Below are 27158 nucleotides of genomic sequence, written 5' to 3' on the forward strand. Positions count from 1 at the left end.
TGTCCGACTCTTTGCGACCCCATGAATCACAGCACTCCAGGTCTCCCTGTCCATCACCAACTCCCGGAGTTCACTCAGAGTCACAAGTATAAGTAAATTTAATCCTGAAAGGTATAAATTGCAGCTTACACTAATTTATGAAGACATACAAGATTATGTTTACTAATCCAAATGCTTCACTTTATGATTATAGCTGATAAAAAACAAAATTACTGCTTGTGTTTTCCTTCTCCAAAAAGCGTGTGTACTCTTCACAAAACAATGTTTTCGTATGTTTTCTTGTAGCCGCTCAGTAGGTCATTTTGTAGGTCAGCTTCTAAGTAAGGAAAATGGGAATTCTTTGTCTCTTCATTTAATCAGAGATTTTAAATTCTATTTTCATTGTTAAAGTTAGAGTCATAGGCGTGCAGGTGCAAAACTAATGTTTGATATGGGCAAAATAAATGTCTTTATTGTTAGTTGTTACTTCATCCATTATTTTGGTGAATGGGTTTTTTAAATTCTAGAATTACAAACCAGTAGACAGATTACACACATGCTGTATTTGTACCTTGTGGCAAACCTAACAATAATTACATACAACATAAAAGTGCTAATTCTAAACTTTAAGAGTATAAGATTTTCTTGATGATTGTAGTGTCTAGCAACAGCATTTGATTTTTGCTAGTATAAAAATTTGAATTTTTTTTCAAATTCTAGTTCATTAGTAAAAAGTTAAATTTCACATTTAATACTGTGTAATTCTTTCTCTACTGTAGAAATATCGATATTGTCATGATATCATGCTTGAGTCAATTTTAAAGTGTCAATTTTTAATACATTGGAAAGTAGTAATATTATGATTTAAGAAAATTTTCACTTTTTTTTTAACCACAGATGCTTAATAATGTGTCATTCTGTTTTCTTAGAAACTTCCTGCACCATTAATTGATGATAGCTATAAAAAAGAATGTGATGAAGATGTATGCAGTCATAAAATGGAACCTGACATTAAGATGAAAATAGCTTGGCGTTACCAGTTATTACCCAAAATGGAGGCAAGTCAATAACTCTCTCCAAAACTGGCAAATATATTTGTTTTCATTTTATAGACTCTCTTGTGATATACTTGTTACTCTTTAAATGCAATACAATGTTTATTTGTTTATTTAAATAATTACTTATTTGTAGAGTATCTTATCTAGATGACTTTTTTTTCCAAATTTTATTGTGAAATAATTGACATATGTTACTTTATAACGTTAATGTTTACAGCATGATGGTTTGACTTACATAAGTTGTGAAATGATTGCTATAGTAGGTTCAGTTAACATCCATCATCCCATATGGATAAAATGAAAAGAAAAAGGAAAAAATATTTCTCCTTGTAATGAGAATGCTAGGATTGACTCTCTTAGCTTTCCTATATATTATTCAACAGTTTTAGCTACAGTCATCATTATGTACATTATATCTGTAATAATTATTGTTCAGTTACCCAGTCATGTCTGACTCCTTGCAACCACATGGACTGCAGCACACCAGGCCTCCCTGTCCGTCACCATCTCCCGGAGTTTGCCCAAGTTCATGTTCATTGCATCAATGATGCCATCCAACCATCTCATCCTCTGACGATCTCTTCTCCTTCTGCCCTCAATCTTTCCCAGCCTCAGGGACTTTTCCAATGAGTCATCTGTTCGCATCAGATGATCAAAATACTGGAGCTTCAGCTCCAGCATCAGTCCTTCCAGTGAATATTTAGGGTTGATCTCCCTTAAGATTGACTGGTTTGATCTCCTTGCTGTCTAGGGAGAGTCTTCTCCCTAGAAGTCTTCTCCAGCACCGCAGTTTGAAGGCATCAACTCTTTGTGTTCTGCCTTCTTTATAGTCCAGCTCTCACAACCCCATGTGACCACTGGGAAGACCTTAGCCTTAACTATACGGACCTTTGTCAGCAGAGAAATGTCTCTGCTTTTCCATACATTGTCTAGGTTTGTCATCGCTTTCCTGCCAAGAAAGTAATCGTCTTCTGATTTGATGGCTGCAGTCACCGTCCGCAGTGATTTTGGAGACTGAGAAAAGGATATCTGTCACTATTTCCACATTTTCCCCTTCTGTTTGTCATGCAATAATGGAGCTGGAAGCCACCATCTGAGTTCTTAGTTTTTTTAATATTTCGTCTTAAGCCAGCTCTTTCCCTGTCCTCCTTCACCCTCATCAAGAGGCTCTTTAGTATCTTTTCGCTTTCTGCCATTAGAGTGGTGTCATCCGCATATCTGAGATTGTTGATGTTTCTCCTGCCTCTCTTGATTCTGGCTTTTAACTCGGCAATCCTGGCATTTCTCATGATATGCTCAGCATATAGGTTAAACAAACAGGGTGACAGCAGACAGCCCTGTTGTACTCCTTTCTCAACCTTGAACCAATCAGTTTTCCCATACACATTTCTGACTGTTGCTTCTTGACCCGCATACATGTTTCTCAGAAGACAGGTAAGATGGTCTGGTATTTCCATCTCTCTAAGAACTTTCCACAGTTTATCATGATCCACACAGTCAAAGGCTTTAGCACAGTTGATGAAACAGAGATAGATGTTTTTCTGAAATTCCCTTGTTTTCTGTATAATCCAGGGAATGTTGGCAATTTGATCTCTAGTTCCTTTTTCTTTTCTGTAACCACCTTGGACATCTGGAAGTTCTTGGTTCACATAATACTGAAGCCTAGCATGCAAGATTTTAAACATGACCTTACTAGAATGGGAGATGAGTGCAGTTGTCCAGTGGTTATCACATTCTTTGGTACTACTATTCTTGGGAGTTGGGCTGAGGATTGACCTTTTCAGTCCTGTGGCCACTGCTGGGTCTTCCAGATTTGATGACATAATGAATACAAAACTTTGACGGTATCCTCCTTTAAGGATTTGGACAGTTCTGCTGGAATTTCATTGCATCCACTAGATTTATTAGCAACAGTGCTCTTGAGGCCCACTTGACTTCCCACTCCAAAATGTCTGGCTCTGGGTGACCAACCATACAATCGTAGTAATCCAGTTCATTAAGATCTTTTATATACAGTTCTTCTCTGTATTCTTTCCATCTCTTCTTGGTCTCTTCAGCATCTACTAGATCTTTACAATTTTTTCCTTTATTGTGCCCATCTTTGGTCAGAATGCTTCATTGATGTTTCCAATTTTCCTGAAGAGATCTCTAGTCTTTCCCTTTAGTTGTTTTATTCTATTATTAAGTACTGTTCATTAAAGAAGGCATTCTTTTTTCTCCAAGTTATTCTTTGAAACTCTGTGTTTAATTGGATGTACCTTTCCCTCTCTCCCTTGCCTTTCGTGTCTCTTTGTTCTTCCACTGTCCGTAAAGCCTTGTGTAACTCAATGAAGCTATGAGCCATGCAGTGCAGGGCCACCCCAGATGGACAGGTTATAGCAGAGAGTTCTGACAAAACGTTCTCCTAGAGGAAGGAATGGCAAACTATCCTAGTATACTTGTCGTGAGAACCTCATGAACTGTATAAAATGGCAAAAATATATTACACCAAAAGATGAGTCCCCTAGGTCTTAAGGTGTCCAATATGCTACTGGGGAAGAACAGAGGAGAATTACCAAAAGCCCCAGAATGAATGAAGTGGCTGAGCCAAAGCAGATACGATGCTCAGTTGTGGATGTGTCTGGCGACAAAAGTAAAATCTGATGCTGCAAGGAACAGTATTGTATGGGAACCTGGAATGTTAGGTCCATGAATCAAGGAAAATTGGATGTGGTCAAGCAGGAGATGGTAAGAATAAACATCGACATCCTAGGAATCAGCGAACTAAAATGGACAGGAATTGACAAATTTAATTCAGATGACCATTATATATACTACTGTGGGCAAGAATCCCATAGAAGACAGAGTAGCCCTCATAATCAACAAAAGAGTCTGAAATACAGTACTTGGGTGCAACCTCAAAAATGACAGAATGATCTTAGTTCATTCCGAAGGCAAGCCATTCAACATCACAGTAATCCAGGTCTATGCCCCTACCACCGGTGCTGAAGAAGCTGAAGTTGACCAGTTCTATGAAGACCTAAAAGACCTCCTAGAACTAACACCTAAAAACAGTGTTCTATTCATCTTTGGGGATAGGAATGCAGAAGTAGGAAGTCAAGATATACCTGGAGTCCTGGAGTAATGGGCAAGTTCAGCCTTGGAGAAAAAAATGAAGCAGGGCAAAGACCAACTGAATTCTGCCAAGAAAATGCCCTAGTCATGGCAAATACCCTTTTTCAACAAGACGAGAGAGAACTTTACACATGTACATCACCAAATGGTCAATACCAAAATCAAATTGATTAAATTATTTGTAGCCAAAGATGGAGAAACTGTATACAGTCAGAAAAAACAAGACCTGGAACTGACTGTGGCTCAGATCATCAGCAAAATTCAGCTTAACTAAAGAAAACTGGGAAAAAAGACTAGGCCAGCCAGGTATGACTTAAATCATATCCCATATGAATTCACAGTAGAGGTAACAAATAGATTCAAGGGACTAGATCTACTTAACAATGTGCCTGAAGAACTCTTAACAGAGGTCCATAACACTATACAGGTGGAGGTGATCAAAACCATCCCAAAGAAAAAGAAGGCAGAAATGGTATGGACCTAACAGAAGCAGAAGATATTAAGAAGAGGTGGCAAGAATACACAGAAGAACTATACAAAAAAGATCTTCATGACCAAGATAACCACGATGGTGTGATCACTCACCTAGAGCCAGACATCCTGGAATGTGAAGTCAAGTAGGCCTTAGGAATCATCTCTACGAACAAAGCTAGTGGAGGTGATGAAATTCCAGTTGAGCTATTTCAAATCCTAAAAGATGATGTTGTGAAAGTGCTACACTCAATATGCCAGCAAATTTGGAAACCTCAGCAGTCGCCACAGAACAGTTTTCATTCCAATCCCGAAGAAGGGCAATGCCAAAGAATGTTCACACTACCGCACAATTGCACTCATCTCACACTCTAGCCAAGTAATGCTCAAAATTCTCCAAGCCAGGCTTCATCAGTACATGAACCGTGAACTTCCAGATGTTCAAGCTGGTTTTAGAAAAGGCAAAGAAACCAGAGATCAAATTGCCAACATCCATTGGATCATTGAAAAATCAAGAGAATTCCAGAAAAACATCTACTTCTGCTTTATTGACTACGCCAAAGCCTTTGACTATGTGGATCACAATAAACTGTGGAAAATTCTGAAAGAGATGGGAATACCAGATCACCTGACCTGCCTCCTGGGAAATCTGTATGCAGGTAAAGAAGCAACAGTTAGAACTGGACATGGAACAACAGACTGATTCCAAATTGGGAAAGGAGTACGTCAAGGCTGTATATTGTCACCTTGCTTATTTAATTTATATGCAGAGTACATCATGAGAAATGCTGGACTGGATGAAGCACAAGCTGGAATCAAGATTGCCGGGAGAAATATCAATAACCTCAGATATGCAGATGACACCACACTTATGGCAGAAAGCAAGGAAGAACTAAAGAGCTTCTTGATGAAAGTGAAAGAGGAAAGTGAAAAAGTTGGCTTAAAACTCAGCATTCAGAAAACTAAGATCATAGCATCTGGTCCCATTACTTCATGGCAAATAGATGGGGAAACAGTGACAGACTTTATTTTCTTGGGCTCCAAAATCACTGCAGATGGTGACTGCAGCCACAAAATTAAAAGGCACTTGCTCCTTGGAAGAAAAGTTATAACCAACTTTGACAGCATATTAAAAAGCAGAGACATCACTTTGCCAACAGAGGTCCATCTAGTCAAAGCTATATTTTTTCCAGTAGTCATGTATGGATGTGAGAGTTGGACTATAAAGAAAACTGAGCGCCAAAGAATTGATGCTTTTGAACTGTGTTGTTGGAGAAGACTCTTGAGAGTCCCTTGGACTGCAAGGAGGTCCAACCAGTCCATCCTAAAGGAGATCAGTCCTGAATATTCATTTGGAAGGACTGATGCTGAAACTGAAGCTCCAATGATTTGGCCTCCTGATGCATAGAACTGACTAAATTGAAAAGACCCTGATTCTGGGAGAGATTGAAGGTGGGAGGAGAAGGGGATGAAAGAGGATGAGATGGTTGGGTGGCATCACCAACTGGATGGACTTGAATTTGAGTAAGCTCCAAGAGTTGCTGATGGACAGGGAAGCTTGACGTGCTGCAGTCCATGAGGTTGCAAAGAGTCAGACAGGACTGAGCAAATGAACTGAACTGAAGGCAAAATGGTTATCTGAGGAGGCTTTACAAATATCCATAGTACTTATTTCATTTATTTACTTTTCAACCACCTTCCTCCAATTCCCCCTCCCACTACCCTCTACCTTTGGTACCCAACGTCTAATCTTTTTTCTGTAAGTTAGTTTCTATTTTATTTGCTTTTAGATTCCACGTGTGAGATTTTACAGCATTTGCCCTTTTCTGTCTGACCTATTTCGCTCAGCATAATGCCACTAAGTTCCATCCTAGTTGTTGCAAATGACAGGATTTTCTCATTTTTTAAAGACTAAACAACATTCCAATATATATATCACAACTTCTTTATTCATTTATCCATCAATTGACACTTAGGTTGTTTCCATTTTTTAACTATTGTAAATAAAGCTGCTATGAACTTGGGGTTGCAGATACCTTTTTGAGTTAGTGTTTTCATTTCCTTTAAATATATTCCCAGAAGTTTAATTACTGGATCCTATGGTATTTCCACTGCACCAGTTTACAGTCCCACCAACACAGGACATCCATGCCAGCATTTGTTATCTCTTTACCTTTCCCATGATGGCTGTTCTAACAGGCGTGAAGTAATTATCTTAGCAACTTAGCCTTGCGCTTTTAGCTTGCATTTCTGTAATGACTAGTGTTGTGGAGCATATTCTCATGTACCTGTTGGCCTTTTTAGTATCATCTTTGGAAAAATGTCTATTCAGATCCTTTCTCCATTTTTTAATTGTTTTTTTTTTCTTTACTATTGAGTTATATGAGTTTTTAAATACATTTTGGATATTAACCCCTAACAGATACATGGCTTACAAAAACTTTTTCCCAGTCCATAGATTATTTTTTCACTTTGTTGATTTTTTCTTTGGCTGTAAAGAAACTTTTTAGTTTGATGTAGTCAACTTGTTTATTTTTTAGTTTGTTGCATATGCTCTAGGTATCAGATCCATATATGTTACCAAGATCCATGTCAAGGAGTTTTATTCTTATGTTTTCTTTTAGGAGTTTCATGATTGCAGGTCTTACATGTAAGTCTTTAATGTGTTTCAAGTTAATTTTTGTGAGTGGAGTAATATAGGGGTTCACTTTCATTCTTTTACATTTCAATTTCCAGTTATCCCAATACCATTTATTGAACAAAAGGTCTTTTCTTTTTTGAGTCTTCTTGGCTACCTTGTCAAACATTAGTTGACCATGTATGCTTGGGTTTATTTCTGGGCTTTCAAGTGTGTTCCAGTGTTCTATTTGTTTTTATGTCAATATCATACTGTTCTGATTAATATAGCTTTATCATATAGCTTGAAATCAAGAAGTGTGTTGCATCCTGCTTTGTTCTTCTTTCTCAAAATTTCTGTGGCTTTTGACAGTCTTTAGTGTTTTTTCTACTTCTATAAAAATTGCCATTAGAATCTTGATAAGGATTGTACTGAATCTATGAATCAAGGGTCCTCAACCTCCAGGCCACAGCCTGCTGGTACTGCCTGTCATATCACGGGTGACATTAGATTAAAAATAAAATGCACAATAAATGTAATATGCTTGAATAACCCAAAATTATCCCTCCCTCACCTGCCCCAGTCTGTGGAAAAATTGTCTTCCACAAACCTGGTCATTGGTGCCAAAAATGTTAGAGACCACTACTATAAATGACTTCTGGTAGTATTAACGTTTTAACAATATTAATTCCACAATCCATGAACATGGAATACCTTTCCATTTATTTGTGTCTTCTTCAGTTTCTTTCATCAATGCCTTATAGTTTTCATAATAGAGATCTTTCACCTCCTTGGTTAAATTTACTTCTAAGTATTTTATTGTTTTTGATGTTATTGTAAATGGGATGATATTTCGTAAAAATTACTGAGCCCATGCAAGCCACAGCTACTGAAGCCCATGCTCTACAACAAGAGAAGCTACAGCCTCGAGAAGCCCTTGCACCACAGCTAGAGAAAGCCCTCACACCAAACAAAGACCCAGCACGACCACATAAATAAATAATATAGAAAGAAATGGGCTCACACATTTAGAAAACAAAAATAAATGCATGGCATACTGTCAATCACATTACCTTCCTGCCAACCTCAGACACAGCCTTAGAATTCTCTGTGGAGTGTCTGGGTGCTTCCTACCAGTTAATGAGAATTTGAATTATGAGGGGAAATCCATTATAAGTCCACATTATGAAAATATAAACTTCTCAAGATTGTATTCAAGATTTATACCACCTAATCCAAGCCTACCTTTTTGGTCTGTGTCCTGTGTGTGCATAAAACACTATATTCACCCGTGCTATGAGAACTGCTCTGTGTGAATTGCTTGTATATCTGCTGGTGATGCTTTTCACTTTTTCACCAACTCATCATTCTCCAAGTGTATATAATATGTAATTACCTAATTTCTTATATTTGTTTCCATAATACCATATGTATTTTAAAGTACTTTTATACATTGTTTTTAATTAGTTGGTAGTATAATTCTTTTCTCCACCAGAAAGAATTCTGTATAAGGCAGGGAGCTTGTTTTATTTTCTCTTGTATCTCTAGCACCTGTATTAATGCTGTTTATTCATTCAATCAGAAAATACTGTTTAAGCATCAACTGTATACCAAGTATAAAATGTGTTGTAATGGGTATATATTAAGCAGTGGTTAATTGTTCTAATTCAGATGGGAATGGTGTTTGAATAGTATCATTTTTAAGTGTGATTTAAGTGACTGTGAGCAAACTACAAATTGGAGAGGGAATACTTGGAGCTCATAAAATAGAATAAGAAATAGTCTACCATCTCAACTTTTAAGAACAGAAAAAATTGTAAAGTAATATAGGTGGCTCTTAAACATAAGAACAAATGCCAAATTTCAGTTATAATAAAAAAAATGCAAATTAAAGCTAAATTAAAATTAATGCAAATTAAAACCTGCCATTTTTCTCTTACTAGATTGTCAATAATCTAAAACGTTTGGTAAGACATTAAATTAGCAAAGACAGGAAGAAACTAGTACTCTCATGCTTTGCTGATAGAAATGTAAATAGCTTCCGTGGAAGGTAATTTGTCATTATCCTTCAAAATTACAAAAGCTTGTACCGTTTGACTTTTTTATTGGAAATTTACATCATTAATATATTTACTCAGGTGTAAAATATGAATTTTACCTCAAACCTGTATATGAGGCATGTTTTTTTATACCAAAAAATTAGAAATAGTCTAAATGTCCATAAGTAAGCAACTAGTTGGAAAAGGCAATGGCACCCCACTCCAGTACTCTTGCCTGGAAAATCCCATGGACAGAGAAGCCTGGTAGGCTGCAGTCCATGGGGTCATAAGAGGCAGACACGACTGAGCGACTTCACTTTCACTTTTCACTTTCATGCATTGGAGAAGGCAATGGCACCCCACTCCAGTACTCTTGCCTGGAAAATCCCAAGGACGGAGGAGCCTGGTGGGCTGCAGTCCATGGGGTTTCGAAGAGTCGGACACGACTGAGCGACTTCACTTTCACTTTTCACTTTCCTGCATTGGAGAAGGAAATGGCAACCACTCTAGTGTTCTTGCCTGGAGAATCCCAGGGACGGGGGAGCCTGGTAGGCTGCCGTCTATGGGATCACACAGAGTCAGACACGACTGAAGCGACTTAGCAGCAGCAAGCAACTAGTTAAATAAACTGTGGTAAATGTGTATGGTAGAAAATCATACATTTGTATTAAAAAGTGAAAGGAAGCTCAGCAGTCAGAAATTGTTGCAGAGATAGCTTAGAATGTGAATGAGAACTGGGTATAAGAGGCCAGAGTAAATGTAGTTGCTCTGCTTGGAAAATGTGAATTAATTTATAAGGATTAAAACAATGTAGGATTTACACTTGAGAACCCTAATGGCAAAAACTTCATGTAATCTGTAATCTGATAAATTCATTTAAGTAACTGGGCTTAAGGATGACTTTTGTAAAAAGTAACCGTATTTCTAATTTTTCTGCTGGTGTGTTCTGAAAGACATTAAGAACATAAACTCCAAGTTGAATTTGGTTTTTGTGTAAAGGTAGTATACCAATGCAGTTTTACTTTATATAAAATACTTGTATCTTCCATTTCCTTTTTTTTTAAACTCTTATCTTGGTTTTGGTCTTTTCATGGTCTCTTGAAGTGAAGTTGTCAGTGAAGATACGAGTAATTGAAACTAAGATTTTTCTTACTGCTTATTGTGAAATCTGTTTCAGTTGGGGAGAAAATTCTTTATTTCTTTATAATTTTGGTTTCTTTCTGTATTGTAATTGCAGACACTCTTCCTACCCCCTTTTATATATGAGTAATACTGCTTATTCTGTTTTTTCCTTTTAGAGTATTGTGTGCTTGAAGTTGTTGCTATGGGAGTAAACTTCTGCGATGTTACACATTTACATGTAAACCTAAGTTTTCAAGGCTTAGAGCTTGAGTGTTTTAGATTTATGATTTTACAGTGGTTTTCTCCAGATGATTTACTTTCCCATTTTCTTCAAGACTCCACTAAAATATCACTCTATTGGGAATGTCTTCCTTTGTCACTCTATATAAAATAAAACCACTCTCTCATACCCTTTCACCACCATATTTTTCTTCAGAGAACTTATCACCACTTAGCATATAGCATATCATCTATCTCCTCTGACTAGAGTGTGAGTCAGTGGGAGAAAAAGACTTTGACTGTTTTGTTTTCCTGGTCTGTAGTAGGTGCTCAGTAGTTGTTTGTTGAATACATGAGTGAATGAATTATTTGGTGTGTAAATTAAATGTTAAAGTGAGTTAAGTTGCATTAATGAATACACACCAAGTAGCAGCTTATTTTGAATTTACACCTAGTGGACAAGCTTTCGTTTACTAGTATTTATAAGCAAGTTCTATCAAGTTTAGAAAAATAGAGTCATCTTCTGACTTTGCTTTTCTTTGAAATGTCACTAGCCTGTATATTTGCCTTTCACAGAAATTTTGTACATCATTTACCAAGACTGATAAACTTTGATGATCACTTCTCATTATCTACTTTATAAATCCAGACCTTATCTTGCCATTATCAGTATAAAAACAACAGTAAAACCCCGATTTTCTGTATTTTACTTGAGAAAAAATAGAGTTAATACTGCTATGAGTAAAGTTTAATCAAGTAATCCAAAACAAAATGTAACAGAAAGGCATTCTGTCGATTTTCAGAGATGCCTTTTAATATAAATTATCACTCAGTTCTAAGAATATAGTCCTATTCCCATTTAGGGAATGCAAAAAAGAATAAAAATCATATCAGTCGCTCAGTCGTGTCCGACTCTTTGCGACCACGTGAATCGCAGCATGCCAGGCCTCCCTGTCCATCACCAACTCCCAGAGTTCACTGAGACTCACATCCATCGAGTCAGTATTGCCATCCAGCCATCTCATCCTCTGTCGTCCCCTTCTCCTCCTGCCCTCAATCCCTCCCAGCATCAGAGTCTTTTCCAATGAGTCAACTCTTTGCATGAGGTGGCCAAAGTACTGGAGTTTCAGCTTTAGCATCATTCCTTCCAAAGAAATCCCAGGGCTGATCTCCTTCAGAATGGACTGGTTGGATCTCCTTGCAGTCCAAGAGACTCTCAGGAGTCTTCTCCAACACCACAGTTCAAAAGCATCAATTCTTTGGCACTCAGCCTTCTTCACAGTCCAACTCTCACATCCATACATGACCACAGGAAAAACCATAGCCTTGACTAGATGGACCTTTGTTGGCAAAGTAATGTCTCTGCTTTTGAATATGCTATCTAGGTTGGTCATAACTTTCCTTCCGAGGAGTAAGCGTCTTTTAATTTCATGGCTGCAGTCACCATCTGCAGTGATTTTGGAGCCCCCCAAAATAAAGTCTGACACTGTTTCCACTGTTTCCCCATCTATTTCCAATGAAGTGGTGGGACCGGATGCCATGATGTTCATTTTCTGAATGTTGAGCTTTAAGCCAACTTTTTCACTCTCCACTTTCACTTTCATCAAGAGGCTTTTGAGTTCCTCTTCACTTTCTGCCATAAGGGTGGTGTCATCTGCATAGCTGAGGTGATTGATATTTCTCCCGGCAATCTTGATTCCAGCTTGTGTTTCTTCCAGTCCAGCATTTCTCATGATGTACTCTGCATATAAGTTAAATAAGCAGGGTGACAATATACAGCCTTGACGTACTCCTTTTCCTATTTGGAACCAGTCTGTTGTTCCATGTCCAGTTCTAACTGTTGCTTCCTGACCTGCATACAAATTTCTCAAGAGGCAGATCAGGTGGTCTGATATTCCCATCTCTTGAAGAATTTCCCACAGTTTATTGTGATCCACACAGTCAAAGGCTTTGGCATAGTCACTAAAGCAGAAATAGATGTTTTTCTTGAACTCTCTTGCTTTTTCCATGATCCAGCGGATGTTGGCAATTTGATCTCTGGTCCCTCTGCCTTTTCTAAAACCAGCTTGAACATCTGGAAGTTCACGGTTCACATATTGCTGAAGCCTGGCTTGGAGAATTTTGAGCATTACTTTACTAGCGTGTGAGATGAGTGCAATTGTGCAGTCGTTTGCGCATTCTTTGGCATTGCCTTTCTTTGGGATTGGAATGAAAACTGACCTTTTCCAGTCCTGTGGCCACTGCTGAGTTTTCCAAATGTGCTGGCATATTGAGTGCAGCACTTTCACAGCATCATCTTTCAGGATTTGGAATAGCTCCACTGGAATTCCATCACCTCCACTAGCTTTGTTCATAGTGATGCTTTTTAAGGCCCACTTGACTTCACATTCCAGGATGTCTGGCTCTAGGTCAGTGATCACACCATCGTGATTATCTGGGTCGTGAAGATCTTTTTTGTACAGTTCTTCTGTGTATTCTTGCCATCTCTTCTTAATATCTTCTGCTTCTGTTAGGTCCATACCATTTCTGTCCTTTATCGAGCTCATCTTTGCATGAAATGTTCCTTTGGTATCTCTGATTTTCTTGAAGAAATCCCTAGTCTTTCCCATTCTGTTGTTTTCCTCTGTTTCTTTGCATTGATCGCCAAAGAAGGCTTTCTTATTATCTCTTCTTGCTATTCTTTGGAACTCTGCATTCAGATGTTTATATCTTTCCTTTTCTCCTTTGCTTTTCGCTTCTCTTCTTTTCACAGCTATTTGTAAGGCCTCCCAGACAGCCATTTTGCTTTTTTGCATTTCTTTTCCAAGGGGATGGTCTTGATCCCTGTCTCCTGTACAATGTCACGAACCTTATTCCATAGTTCATCAGGCACTCTATCTATCAGATCTAGGCCCTTAAATCTATTTCTCACTTCCACTGTATAATCATAAGCGATTTGATTTAGGTCATACCTGAATGGTCTAGTAGTTTTCCCTACTTTCTTCAATTTAAGTCTGAATTTGGCAATAAGGAGTTCATGGTCTGAGCCACAGTCAGCTCCTGGTCTTGTTTATGCTGACTGTATAGAGCTTCTCCATCTTTGGCTGCAAAGAATATAATCAATCTGATTTCTGTGTTGACCATCTGGTGATGTCCCTGTATAGAGTCTTCTCTTGTGTTGTTGGAAGAGGGTGTTTGTTATGACCAGTGCATTTTCTTGGCAAAATTCTATTAGTCTTTGCCCTGCTTCATTCCGTATTCCAAGGCCAAATTTGCCTGTTACTCCAGATGTTTCTTGACTTCCTACTTTTGCATTCGAGTCCCCTATAATGAAAAGGACATCTTTTTTGGGTATTAGTTCTAAAAGGTCTTGTAGGTCTTCATAGAACCGTTCAACTTAAGCTTCTTCAGCATTACTGGTTGGGGCATAGACTTGGATTACTGTGATATTGAATGATTTGCCTTGGAAACGAACAAAGATCATTCTGTCATTTTTGAGATTGCATCCAAGTACTGCATTTCAGACTCTTTTGTTGACCATGATGGCCACTCCATTTCTTCTGAGGGATTCCTGCCCGCAGTAGTAGATATAATGGTCATCTGAGTTAAATTCACCCATTCCAGTCCATTTCAGTTCACTGATTCCTAGAATGTCGACGTTCACTCTTGCCATCTCTTGTTTGACCACTTCCAATTTGCCTTGATTCATGGACCTGACATTCCAGGTTCCTATGCAATATTGCTCTTTCCAGCATCGGACCTTGCTTCTATCACCAGTCACATCCACAGCTGCGTATTCCTTTTGCTTTGGCTCCATCCCTTCATTCTTTCTGGAGTTATTTCTCCACTGATCTCCAGTAGCATATTGGGCACCTACTGACCTGGGGAGTTCCTCTTTCAGTATCCTATCGTTTTACCTTTTCATACTGTTCATGGGGTTCTCAAGGCAAGAATACTGAAGTAGTTTGCCATTCCCTTCTCCAGTGGACCACATCCTGTCAAATCTCTCCACCATGACCCGCCCGTCTTGGGTTGCCCCACGGGCATGGCTTAGTTTCATTGAGTTAGACAAGGCTGTGGTCCTAGTGTGATTAGATTGACTAGTTTTCTGTGAGTATGGTTTCAGTGTGTTTGCCCTCTGATGCCCTCTTGCAACACCTACCGTCTTACTTGGGTTTCTCTTACCTTGGGTGTGGGGTATCTCTCCACGGCTGCTCCAGCAAAGCGCAGCCATTGCTCCTTACCTTGGACGAGAGGTATCTCCTCACCGCCACCCTTTCTGACCTTCAATGTGGGATAGCTCCTTTAGGCCCTCCTGCGCCCACGCAGCCACGGCTCCTTGGTCATGGGGTTAGAATAAGAATATGTACACTTAAATAAATAACACTAGCTCAGTAAAGCATAAAGTAGTGCTTCTTCCCATTGGAGGGGTGTATAGTTTGTAGATGCCAACTTTCCTTCATCCTGTGATTTTGATTTTCTCTCCTGTGTGGACACGTGTACTTCTTTCCTATCAAATCATTAAACCAAACCTTGTTCCCTGTTCACCCCAAGGATTGATAAAAGTGAAAAAGTGTTAGTTGCTCAGTTGTGTCCACCTTTGCAAATCCATAGACTAGCCTGCCAGGCTGCTCTTTCCCTGGAGTTCTTTATGCAAGAATAAATACTGGAGTGGGTTGTCATTCCCTTCTCCAGGGAATCTTCCTGACCCAGGGATCAAACCAAGTCTCCTGATTCTGTACTGCCTGAACCACCAGGAGGCCCATGCCCTTCCAAGGATGATGGCCTACAGCCTATTCTGAGACTTAATTTTTTTAATACTGTAGAGCTCTGCTACCAAGGCTTAGAATGGCAATTTATAACAACATATTAGATCTCTATTATATTAAATCCTCATTACACTTTGGCTTTCCATCTTAGTAGTTCAGCTACAACAGTCCAGTGATAGATATATACGTGTTTTAGATGACAACAAATACCATTTTTCCAGGAGAGCAGTGTAATGGCAAAGGATAGTGATGGATCTTACAATCGTCTAGTGAATCATAACACAATAATAATAATTAATAATATTTGTTTAGTGCTTGATAATTTACAAGATATTCATTTCCAGTATTTCATTAGATTCTTACAATAGTCTGGTGAAATTGTTATTATTCACTCTGGTTTCTAATGATTGAACTGATGCTCAAAATGGTTTATAACTGCTTGGATTCTTGCTTTCTGTTATGCCATACTGAGAAACAAGAAATGATAACACTAAGAAAATGTCTTGTTTGGACTGTTTTTTTTCTGGTGAAGCTCTTGTCTGAATTTTTGCTTTCTTTCTGACATATTCATGGTGAGGGAGGGTAAGTTTTGTTGCTCCTCTTGGAAACCTGTAGCATAGTCAATTTTTATTGAACCATTCCGTTTTACTCTCTTCCACAGCTGACAGAGTTAAAGGGTGGTTTATGAATGTGAATTAAGTGTTCATTATGTAAAACTATACCAAACTGAGTAAATAGTTATTGATTGGAATAGTTATTGATGATACTTTAATTTTTTTAGTGCATTTATTGTTTCAGGAAGTTGATAGTTTTTCATGGATTACCATTGTTATTATTAGATTTAGAGCATTCAGTGACCTTTTTAAAGGAAATATTTTAAGTCTTTATTTTACAATTCTAGAAGATTTCACAACATTTCAATCATCTGATGATCCGTTAACGCTCGGGGTATCTTGGGTAGAAAAAAAACTTAAAAAATTGTTTTTCTTGTAATAGTGTATTTATTTTTCATTTTTATTGCAGCATTAAAGTTTTTCATCAGTGATTAAATGTTTAATGTCTACCCTATAGATATTTTAGTTGCCATATCTAATCTTAATTTGTAAAAAAAGTAATAATTTAATTATAATTTTAAAATTTTCCAAATAAATTTTTACATTTTGATGAATTATTTGTGTTCTGTGTGTAGACTGTCACAGCATAAAATCAATTTTCTGCCTTGATTCATCCCAAATCTCAGATTTCGATGACATTAATATTATAATTAGAAACATTGGTGTAGATGGCAACTTAAAAAGCATACTTTGCTTCTTGGCAATTTAGCATATTTCTGAGAGTGCATAGGACTTCAAGAACCTTCAGTCCACTAATAAATTTATTAACTTAAAAGAAGCGAAAAGTCTCTCTTTCTTTCTCTCTCCCCATGGCCAGTCCGCTAAAATAGATTATTCATGCTTATTTGATTCAGGTGGGCTTTTGCAAGCTTCCCTACTAGGCCTGGGAATGTGGTACATTGAGGCCTTTTCAGAAGCTTCTGACATGGACCAGGCTTTTATTGCATGGTGTTTCATTATTACCAGATCCCAGTCTCCACCCAGTTTGTAGGCGCTCCGCTTATTCTTTTGAATCAGGAGAGGTTATCACCTACCTTAATCCATGCAGCACTGTGGATTAAGGACACCAGTGTGCCCCAGGATTCTCAAAGAGGATCCTGGAAACTTCTTGTTTCTTCTTTTTTGCTGTCTTTACTAAATTCTATTGGGCCTTAGGGGGATTTGCATCTGAAATGGGCAACCTGGTGTTTTTCTCAATAAAGACATCAGATCAAAGTTCAGTTAGTCAAGGCCTTTCTAAAACATTAAGGGGACTTGGACTTACACAATAAAAAGATGAGCTCTAGCAGAGATTGCAGTAAAAACATTTTGAACCATAATCCGGATAAAGAATAGATTATAGGCCAAAGAACAGACCTTGTTTAAATTGCTTTAGACTAATAACTTTACATTTAAAAACCTTATTCCCTCTTTTTAAGAAACAAATTTTAATGTGACATAATGTACGTGTTAGCAGTTTCGTGGCAAATGGATAAATCATGTTTTTGAAACCATACATCTGTATATATTGTATTGAAAAGATTAGATTAAGCCAATTGATAGGTCTTTTTTATTAATGAAAACAAATAGTACCTTATGGAGGAATGAAGAGCTATTCTGTATATCAAATGAATGACAAACCCCCAGACTCTGAATCTGAGAATAGTGTTTCTACTAGACTTTAATTTTTTTAATTCGGTATTACTGTATAATTTGATGTTTGTGGGGGTTTAATTTAATATGAATTCATGAAGTCTTAAAATGCAGACACGTAGTGGCAAGCGAATGTCTCTTTCTTCTCTGGATTACAAAATTGCCACTTACTTAGTGACATAAGCTAAGAACCTACCCTGTGCAGTGCCTCGGTTTCTATAAATAGTACCTAATTTTGTTGAGTGTTCTAAAATTTTTGTGTTTTGTAGCATTCAAGACAGTGAAAATTAAGGAAATAAAGATCAGAGATTTTATTAGAAACTGTTGCCATGCAGAGTCCGTTAGTAGTTCAACTTTGGATAAAGGTATATTTGGATAGAGATATATTTCAAATTTGTTATATATTTTTTTAATGTAGTAAGTCTATATATATCAGTTCTTCCATATTTGAATTAAAATGCATAAATATATCAGTATCTTGCTGAATGTAGGATAAGTAAATTACAGTTTGAAGAAAATAAATTTTTAACAACCAGTGTGGATTTTCTTATCAGGCTGGACCAGTATCATCTTCAAGATTTGGTCACTATTATGATATATCAAAAAGGATACCACAAGAACTCATTGAGACCTCAAAGTGGCATGGATTTTTTCTCCCAGAAAAAATATCATCAGCTTTTAATGTAGAATCCTGGTAAGTTAATGATTTCAATTCTGATTTCAAAGGTTAGTAAAATACATTTTTACCACAGTCTTTGAAAGAATGCCTATTTAAAGGAACAAATCCTAATAAATATTAGTTTTCTAAGTAATATGTAACCTTAATGTTTTATGTTATTTCATTATATGTGATTTTTCTAATCCTGTAACTGTTGGACCTATCATTACTCTTTAATTTGCAACTTGACAAATCTGGATACCAAATTTGTAATAACTACTGTTTATTTTCAATAAAATGTGAAATAATTCAGTAATAGGATCTTTCAGCCCCAAATGCACAAGATACATAAATTTTGCTTATTGATAGTAATATAGCAGTGAAAATGGTATAAAATCATGCTGTTGCTCCATGTTTTTGATACATAATAAACCAACACAACATATTCATACTGCTGCTGCTGCTACTAAGTCACTTCAGTCGTTTCCGACTCTGTGTGACCCCATAGACGGCAGCCCACCAGGCTCCCTCGTCCCTGGGATTCTCCAGGCAAGAATACTGGAATGGGTTGCCATTTCCTTCTCCAGTGCATGAAAGTGAAAGTGAAGTCGCTCAGTCGTGTCCGACTCTTAACGACCCCATGGACTGCAGCCTCCAGGTTCCTCCGTCCATGGGATTTTTTCCAGGCAAGAGTACTGGAGTGGGGTGCCATTGCCTTCTCCAATTCATACTGCTACTAACTTTATTAAGGCAAAACTCTGAAAATTAAAGACTTGACATTGAATACTTTCTAAAGTATTAGGACTTTAAGAAGAGCAAACCAGTCAGTCCTAAAGGAAATTAATCCTGAATATTAATTGGAGGGACTGATGCTGAAGCTGAAGCTCCAATACTTTGGCCACCTGATGTGAAGAGTTGACTCATTAGAAAAGACCCTGATGCTGGGAGAGACTGAAGGCAAGAGGAGAAGGGAGAGGATGAGATGGTTGGATGGCATTACCAGTTCAATGGACATGAATTTGAGCAAGCTCCAGGAGATGGTGAAGGACAGGGAAGCCTGTGTGCTGCAGTCCATGGGGTTGCAGAGAGTCAGACATGACTGAGCGACAAAACAATAAAGAAATACTTAATTTTAATTCATACTGCTTGCAGTTGAATCAAGGGAAGGTTTTCACAGAATAGGTTGTTGCTTCACAGAATAGGTTGTTCTCTTTTACACTGTAAAACCATTATTTTCAAAACGAAATGAGTTATTAAATGTTGATGTATGATTTAAAAATCTAGAGTCTCTTTCCCAGAAATATTGCCTGAGAGTTTAGTGAAGACTATTCCATTTATTTGATTTTATTGATTATACTAGTTTCTAATTTTTGTCATTCACTGAACCAGACATACATATACACATACTTGGGAAATAGAGTAAAATAGTGTCTCCATGATTTCTCAAAAAGTAAATCATAAAACCCAGATTCAAAGTCGGTTCTTTCTGATTTAAAAATCTCTGTTAGCAGTAATGCTATTCTGTCTCCATTCATGGAGTGCTTAGGGAATTGAAAAATGTACATTAATTATGATGTAAATACATGAAAAAAGATATAGTGTTACTTTGGTAATTAAAAAAAAATTAAAGATGAAACCTTTTAAGCCAGAAAATACAAAGTGGTTTTTATTCACTTAGCAACTAAAGTGGTGGGAAATTAACATTTGTCAATTAACCTGATCAATATCAGGTAATATTCCAGGCATTAGACCATGGGCTATCTCATTTATCCTCCAAACAACCCTACAAGAGAAGCAGTATTATCTGCACTTTGTAGGAAACTTGAGGTCAAAGACACTGAACAGCTTTACCACTGTTTAAGTCTGTGAGTGAGTAAAGCTGACACCAAACCCAAGTATCCAAAACCCCCTGCTCTCTTTTCTTTACCAGGCTGTCTCCATTTACTGCTGCAGTAAATGTATAACCCAACAAGAAGCTGGGCACCAGAAAAATTATACCTTGATTAGATATGGGGATGTAGTTTTTTAAATATATTTTAAGAATATTTTTGAGAACTAACAGTTTTACATGGAACAGGAAAATTTATAGATTTTAATTATCAAGGCAGTATTTCATTTCATAGTAGTTAACTGATAATTCATTTATTTCATATTAAACTTAAATGCTTAATTAAATGTAATTAAACTTTAAACATGTAATTAAATTAATTTTGAAAATGGGTACTTTACCATGTGAGATTTATTTTATGAAAAGCATGTGCTCATTTCACTAAAATGAACTTTACTGGTTCATTTATAAAACAATAAAGCTAAGCCTTACACTTGTCCATACTTTTCCTATAATTAAGACTAGACGATATGGCTGTGTCTATCATGTATGAGGATATAATGTATAATTTTATAATTTCTAAAGGCGCTGTTGAAACCTATAAAGTTTTTTCTTTACAGTAAGAAGAACTGAAGGCCATTTGAAATCTATAATAACTAAAATTACTGGTATATTTGCCAATGGAAAATGTTCATACCTACAGTTTAAACTTTCAAAATAAAGCCTGGTTGTAGAATCTTGAAATGTATTACAATAATATTGCCTAGATAATTTTGTTTTGGTATTTTACTGTTATAAATCTGGTCACCTCAAACATAAAACAATAGAAAAACTGATTTTGAGAATAATTCTAAAACAGTTTACAGTTTGTTTTTTTTAATTTGATGTTGTTTTGAGGTAAGCTTTGCTAATAGGTATGTCCAAGCACAGTTCTTTTCTCTACTAGAAAGATATTGTAATTCTTTATTATTTATTCATGAATCTACTAACATACTGCTTAACCTACTATTATAGACTGAATGTTAGTATTCATCCCATCCACCTCCCCTGCCAAATGCATATGTTGAAACCCTAATCCCCAAAATTTGGAGATAGGGCATTTGGGAGTTAGTTAGATGAGACCTAGGTTTGATCCCTGGGTTGGCAAGATCCCCTGGAGAAGGGAAAGGCGACCCATTCCAGTATTCTGGCCTGGAGAATTTCATGGACTGTATAGTCCATGAGGTCGCAAAGACTCAGACATAACTGAGCGACTTTCACTCACTTAGATGATGTCTTGAGGGTGGGGCCCTCGTGTGATAAGATGGTGACCTTAAAAAAGAAAGAGAGACACTGAGTTCTCCGCTCTCTCCTTGAGTAAACACCCAGGAAAAGCCATGTGAGCTCACAGCGAGAAGGTGACCATCTACAACCCAACACTAACCCTGACTCTCACCAGACACCAACCCTGCTGGCACCATGATCTTGGACTTCTAGTCTCCAGAACAGCAATAAAATTAATTCCTGTTGTTTAAGCCACCCAATATTTTGTTCTAGTACCCCAAGCCAACTAATTTACCCACTATATTGTAAAGTGGTACTTTTTAAATTATAAATATATTGGATCTTTAATACTGAGTTTACATACAGTTGGTAGTAAATAATTGATTTTGTTTTCATGTGTTTTTTTTTTTGAAATTCAAGATTTTACTTTTACATATCTATGCTAACAGTAGCTGCTGCTGCTGCTGCTAAGTCGCTTCAGTTGTGTCTGACTCTGTGTGACCCCATAGATGGCAGCCCACCAGGCTCTGCCATCCCTGGGATTCTCCAGGCAAGAACACTGGAGTGGGTCGCCATTTCCTTCTCCAATGCATGAAAGTGAAAAGGGAAAGTGAAGTCGCTCAGTCGAGTGTGACTCTTCATGACCCCATGGACTGCAGCCTACCAGGCTCTTCCATCCATGGGATTTTCCAGTCAAGAGTACTGGAGTGGGGTGCCATTGCCTTCTCCAACAATAGCTAGTAGTAGCTAAAAGTTTTGTATTAACTAGAATGAACTAAATTCTAAGAGAACTAGTTATCTTTCTGGGAGAATTTCTAGGAGAAAAACAGTGGAAAGTGGATAGGAATACTATTTACAATTTTAGCAGTCATTTCATTTTTCTTATCCTGCAAAGTCTCTTTACCATAGTAAGTGAAACTTCTAGATAAACCTCTGTAGTATTTTCATAGACAAATCATAGCTGTGTGTTCCCCATATGTTCCTGCTGCTGCTGCTGCTAAGTCGCTTCAGTCATGTCCGACTCTGTGCGACCCCATAGACGGCAACCCACCAGGCTCCACTGTCCCTGGGATTCTCCAGGCAGGAACACTGGAGTGGGTTGCCATTTCCTTCTCCAATGCAGGAAAGTGAAAACTGAAAGGGAAGTCTCTCAGTCGTGTCCGACTCTTTGCGACCCCATGGGCTGCAGCCCACCAGGCTCCTCCATCCATGGGATTTTCCAGGCAAGAGTGCTGGAGTGGGGTGCCATTGCCTTCTCTGCCATATGTTCCTACTAATATTCCTTTGTTTGCACTTTTGTCAAAACACTAATTTCATTACACTTAATTATTTGTTTTGTCTACATTCTTATGTTCCCACCAGGCTTTGGAAATCCTTGAGGAAAAGTTATAATTTTTTTTCATCTATTTATTGTCTGAATCTAGGACACAAGTATTAAGTTGATAGTCAATGAATTAGTGAATCAAAGCATAAAATATAGTTATAACTCAGATTAACTGTAGTCCTGTTCTTAGCACAGAGATTTAGTGGGATGAAACCAATAACTGAAACATAGCCATGTAAGAGTATATTTTATTTCAAAAATACAGATTTTTCTCTTAGATTGAGAAGCAGAGAACCATAGTATATTTAGAAGTTATAAGTAGAAAATTTACTCACGAAAAAGGAATTTTGGAAGAGAGCTTCTAGGTGAGATTAAAGGTGCATAACAGAATCATAAAGTTACAGAATTAGACTATAAACTACTCTATTCGAAGGATATATAATAAATGATATAATGATATAAATCTCGGAGCTAAAGAAAATCAAAGATATAAGTGTGAGGAGGAATTTTATCTACCTGTTTATCTGCTGGTGATATAATTAAAGTAAAAAGATGCTATCTGAAACTGTAGAGAGAGAACTATTATCCTGAACCTCATTTTGACCAATGAAGAGAAATGACTTGCTTATATGTTTACCTTTCTTTCTTCTTTCTGTTCTTCAAGGGGGCCTTTGGATACATGGAATTTAATTGATCATTCTAGCATTCTAGCATGCTATTTTCATTAGTTGTTTTGGTATCTTCCACCTTATTCCCACATTCCTAATCCCAGTCATCTTGCCCATAGATGTACTCTCTCTTAGTTATGTATTTTATGTATATTCTTTCATATTTCTAGTCTTCCTTCAATAAAGCAGTTGTTGACCCTTGTCTCCCTTGTCTCTTTCCAACAATTGTCTCTCTCCAATTGTTGACCCTTTCTCTGTCCCACTCCCTATATTCAATCTATCGGTAAATCCTGTCAACTATATCTTCAGTATATCCAGATCCTGATCACTTCTTGCATCCCTTACCTCCACCATGCTAAACCTAAGTCACCCATATTTCTTGCCAGGACTCTTGGCATAGCCTCCTAATTAATCTTTCTCCCTGCTTTTTGGTGGCTCCTATTTTTGTGTCCAAAGCAGCCCTCATGAACTTTTTCACATAGTACTGTCCAATAGCACTTTCTTCAAGGATGGAAATTTTCTATGCCTGTACTGTCCAAAATAGCAGCCACAAGCCACATGCAACTAATAATGAGTATTTTCAATATGACATTGAAATTTTTGTTTTATTAGTTCAAGTGTAAGTAGCTATGTGTGACTTCAGTTCAGGTGCTCAGTTATCTCCAACTCTTTGCGACCTCATGGACTACAGCATGACAGCCTTCCCTGTCCATCACCAACTCCTGGAGTTTACTCAAACTCATGTCCATTGAGTCGGTGATGCCATCCAGCCATCTCATCCTCTGTCATCCCCTTCTCCTCCCACCTTCAATCTTTCCCAGCATCAGGGTCTTTTCAAATGAGTCAGTTTGTCCCATTAGGTGGCCAAAGTATTGGAGTTTCATCTTCAGCATCAGTCCTTCCAATGAATATTCAGGACTGATTTCCTTTAGGATGGACTGGCTGGATCTCCTTGCTGTCCAAGAAACTCTCAAGAGTCTTCTCCAACACCACAGTTCAAAAGCATCAATTCTTAGGCACTCAGTTTTCTTTATAGTCCAACTCTCACATCCATACATGACTACTGGAAAAAACACAGCTTTGACTAGATGGACCTTTGTTGGCAAAATAATGTCTCTGCTTTTTAATATGCTGTCTAGATTGGTTATAACTTTCCTTCCAAGGAGCAGTTGCCTTTTAATTTCATGGCTGCAGTCACCATCTGCAGTGATTTTGGAGCTCAGGAAAATAAAGTCTGTCACTGTTTCCATTGTTTCCCCATCTATTTGCCATGAAGTGATGGGACCAGATGCCATGATCTTAGTTTTCTGAATGCTGAGTTTTAAGCCAACTTTTTCACTCTCCTCTTTCACTTTCATCAAGAGGCTCTTTAGTTCTTCTCTTTCTGCCATAAGTGTGGTGTCATCTGCATATCTGAGGTTACTGATATTTCTTTTGGCAATCTTGATTCCAGCTATGTTTCATCCAGTCCAGCATTTCTCATGATGTATTTTGCATATAAGTTAAATAAGCAGGATGACAGTACACCTTGACGTACACCTTTCCCAATTTGGAACCAGTCTGTTGTTCCATGTCCAGTTCTAACTGTTGCTTCTTGACTTGCATACAGATTTCTGAGGAGGCAGGTCAGTTGGCCTGGTATCCCCATCTCTTCAAGAATTTTCCACAGTTTGTTGTGATCCACACAAAGGCTTTGGCATAGTCAATAAAGCAAAAGTAGATGTTTTTCTGGAACTCTCTTGCTTTTTCAATGATCCAACAGATGTTAGCAATTTGTTTTCTGATTCCTCCGCCTTTTCCAAATCCAGCTTGAACATCTGGAAGTTCACGGTTCACATACTGTTGAAGCCTGGCTTGAAGAATTTTGAGCATTACGTTGCTAGCATGTGAGATGACTGCAATTGTGCTATAGTTTGAACATTCTTTGGCTTTGCCTTTCTTTGGGATTGGAATGAAAACTGACCTTTTGCAGTCCTGTGGCGACTGCTGAGTTTTCCAAATTTGCTGGCATGTTGAGTGCAGCACTTTTACAGCATCATCTTTTAGGATTTGAAATTGCTCAACAAATTCCATCACCTCTACTAGGTTTGTTCATAATGATGCTTCCCAAGGCCAACTTGATTTCTCATTCCATGTGTGACAAGTACTGTCTTATTAGACAGTACAGTTTCACAGCATTCAGATCAGATCAGATCAGTCGCTCAGTCGTGTCTGACTCTCTGCGACCCCATGAATCGCAGCACGCCAGGCCTCCCTGTCCATCACCAACTCCCGGAGTTCACTGAGACTCACGTCCATCGAGTCAGTCGTGCCATCCAGCCATCTCATCCTCTGTCGTCTCCTTCTCCTCCTGTCCCCAATCCCTCCCAGCATCAGGGTCTTTTCCAAAGAATCAGCTCTTCGCATGAGGTGGCCAAAGTACTTTCCTTCCAAAGAAATCCCAGGGCTGACCTCCTTCTCCTCCTGTCCCCAATCCCTCCCAGCATCAGGGTCTTTTCCAAAGAATCAGCTCTTCGCATGAGGTGGCCAAAGTACTTTCCTTCCAAAGAAATCCCAGGGCTGACCTCCTTCTCCTCCTGTCCCCAATCCCTCCCAGCATCAGGGTCTTTTCCAAAGAATCAGCTCTTCGCATGAGGTGGCCAAAGTACTTTCCTTCCAAAGAAATCCCAGGGCTGACCTCCTTCAGAATGGACTGGTTGTATCTCCTTGCACTCCAAGGGACTCTCAAGAGTCTTCTCCAACACCACAGTTCAAAAGCATCAATTCTTCGGCGCTCAGCCTTCTTCACAGTCCAACTCTCACATCCATACATGACCACAGGAAAAACCATAGCCTTGACTAGATGGACCTTTGTTGGCAAAGTAATGTCTCTGCTTTTGAATATGCTATCTAGGTTGGTCATAACTTTCCTTCCAAGGAGTAAGCGTCTTTTAATTTCATGGCTGCAGTCACCATCTGTAGTTGATCTTGGAGCCCAGAAAAATAAAGTCTGACACTGTTTCCACTGTTTCCCCATCTATTTCCCATGAAGTGGTGGGACCGGATGCCATGATCTTCATTTTCTGAATGTTGAGCTTTAAGCCAACTTTTTCTCTTATCACTCCTCTGGCTCAAACCTTTAATGACATCCCATCTCACCCAGAATAAAAAACCTATATGCAAACAGAGATCCACAAGGTCTACATGTCCTTACCTAATCTGGTTCCTTGCTGCCTCTCTGATCTCTGATATCATTGTGGTTGTGGAAAGAGTAAAGGGAATATCAAGAATGCTTTTAGACATGAGAACTAGGATAGTGCCATTTACAGGTGTAAGTAAGCATAACCATATATCTAACAATATTTATTGAACACCTTCTCTGGCGTGAATACCTTGTATGCTCCTGAGTACCTTTTATGAGTGTAGAATCATGTTAAGCACTAGGTTTATTGTAGTAAACTGTTATCCTTGACCATTTATAGCATAAGAAAGCATAATTAAAAATATTTTTTTTAGAATCAGTTCAGTTTAGTTCAGTCACTCAGTTGTGTCCTACTCTTTGCGACCCCATGAATCTCAGCAGCATGCCATGCCTCCCTGTCCATCACCATCTCCCAGAGTTCACTCAAAGTCACATCCGTCGAGTCAGTGATGCCATCCAGCCATCTCATCTTCTGTCGTCCCCTTCTCCTCCTGCCCCCAATCCCTCCCAGCGTCAGGGTCTTTTCCAATGAGTCAACTCTTTGCATGAGGTGGCCAAAGTACTGTAGTTTCAGCTTTAGCATCATTCCTTCCAAAGAAATCCCAGGGCTGATCTCCTTCAGA

General features: G+C 38.1%; 1 protein-coding gene across 3 annotated transcripts in view; it reads left to right on the forward strand.

Annotated features, from left to right (window-relative positions):
• ELP4 (elongator acetyltransferase complex subunit 4) overlaps positions 1-27158 on the forward strand; it is a 254785-nt gene that overhangs the window by 65163 nt on the left and 162464 nt on the right. For all 3 annotated transcript variants that reach the window (XM_086340944.1, XM_086340945.1, XM_086340943.1), the window contains exons 4-5: positions 909-1037; positions 18168-18307. In XM_086340944.1, coding sequence (XP_086197070.1) covers positions 909-1037; positions 18168-18307 — 269 coding nt within the window. The remainder of the gene's footprint in view (positions 1-908; positions 1038-18167; positions 18308-27158) is intronic.

The sequence above is a fragment of the Bos grunniens genome, chromosome 15 (assembly GCF_055505025.1).
Source record: "Bos grunniens cultivar Pamir isolate PY7600 chromosome 15, Bosgru_T2T1.0, whole genome shotgun sequence".
NCBI classification, from domain to species: domain Eukaryota; kingdom Metazoa; phylum Chordata; class Mammalia; order Artiodactyla; family Bovidae; genus Bos; species Bos grunniens.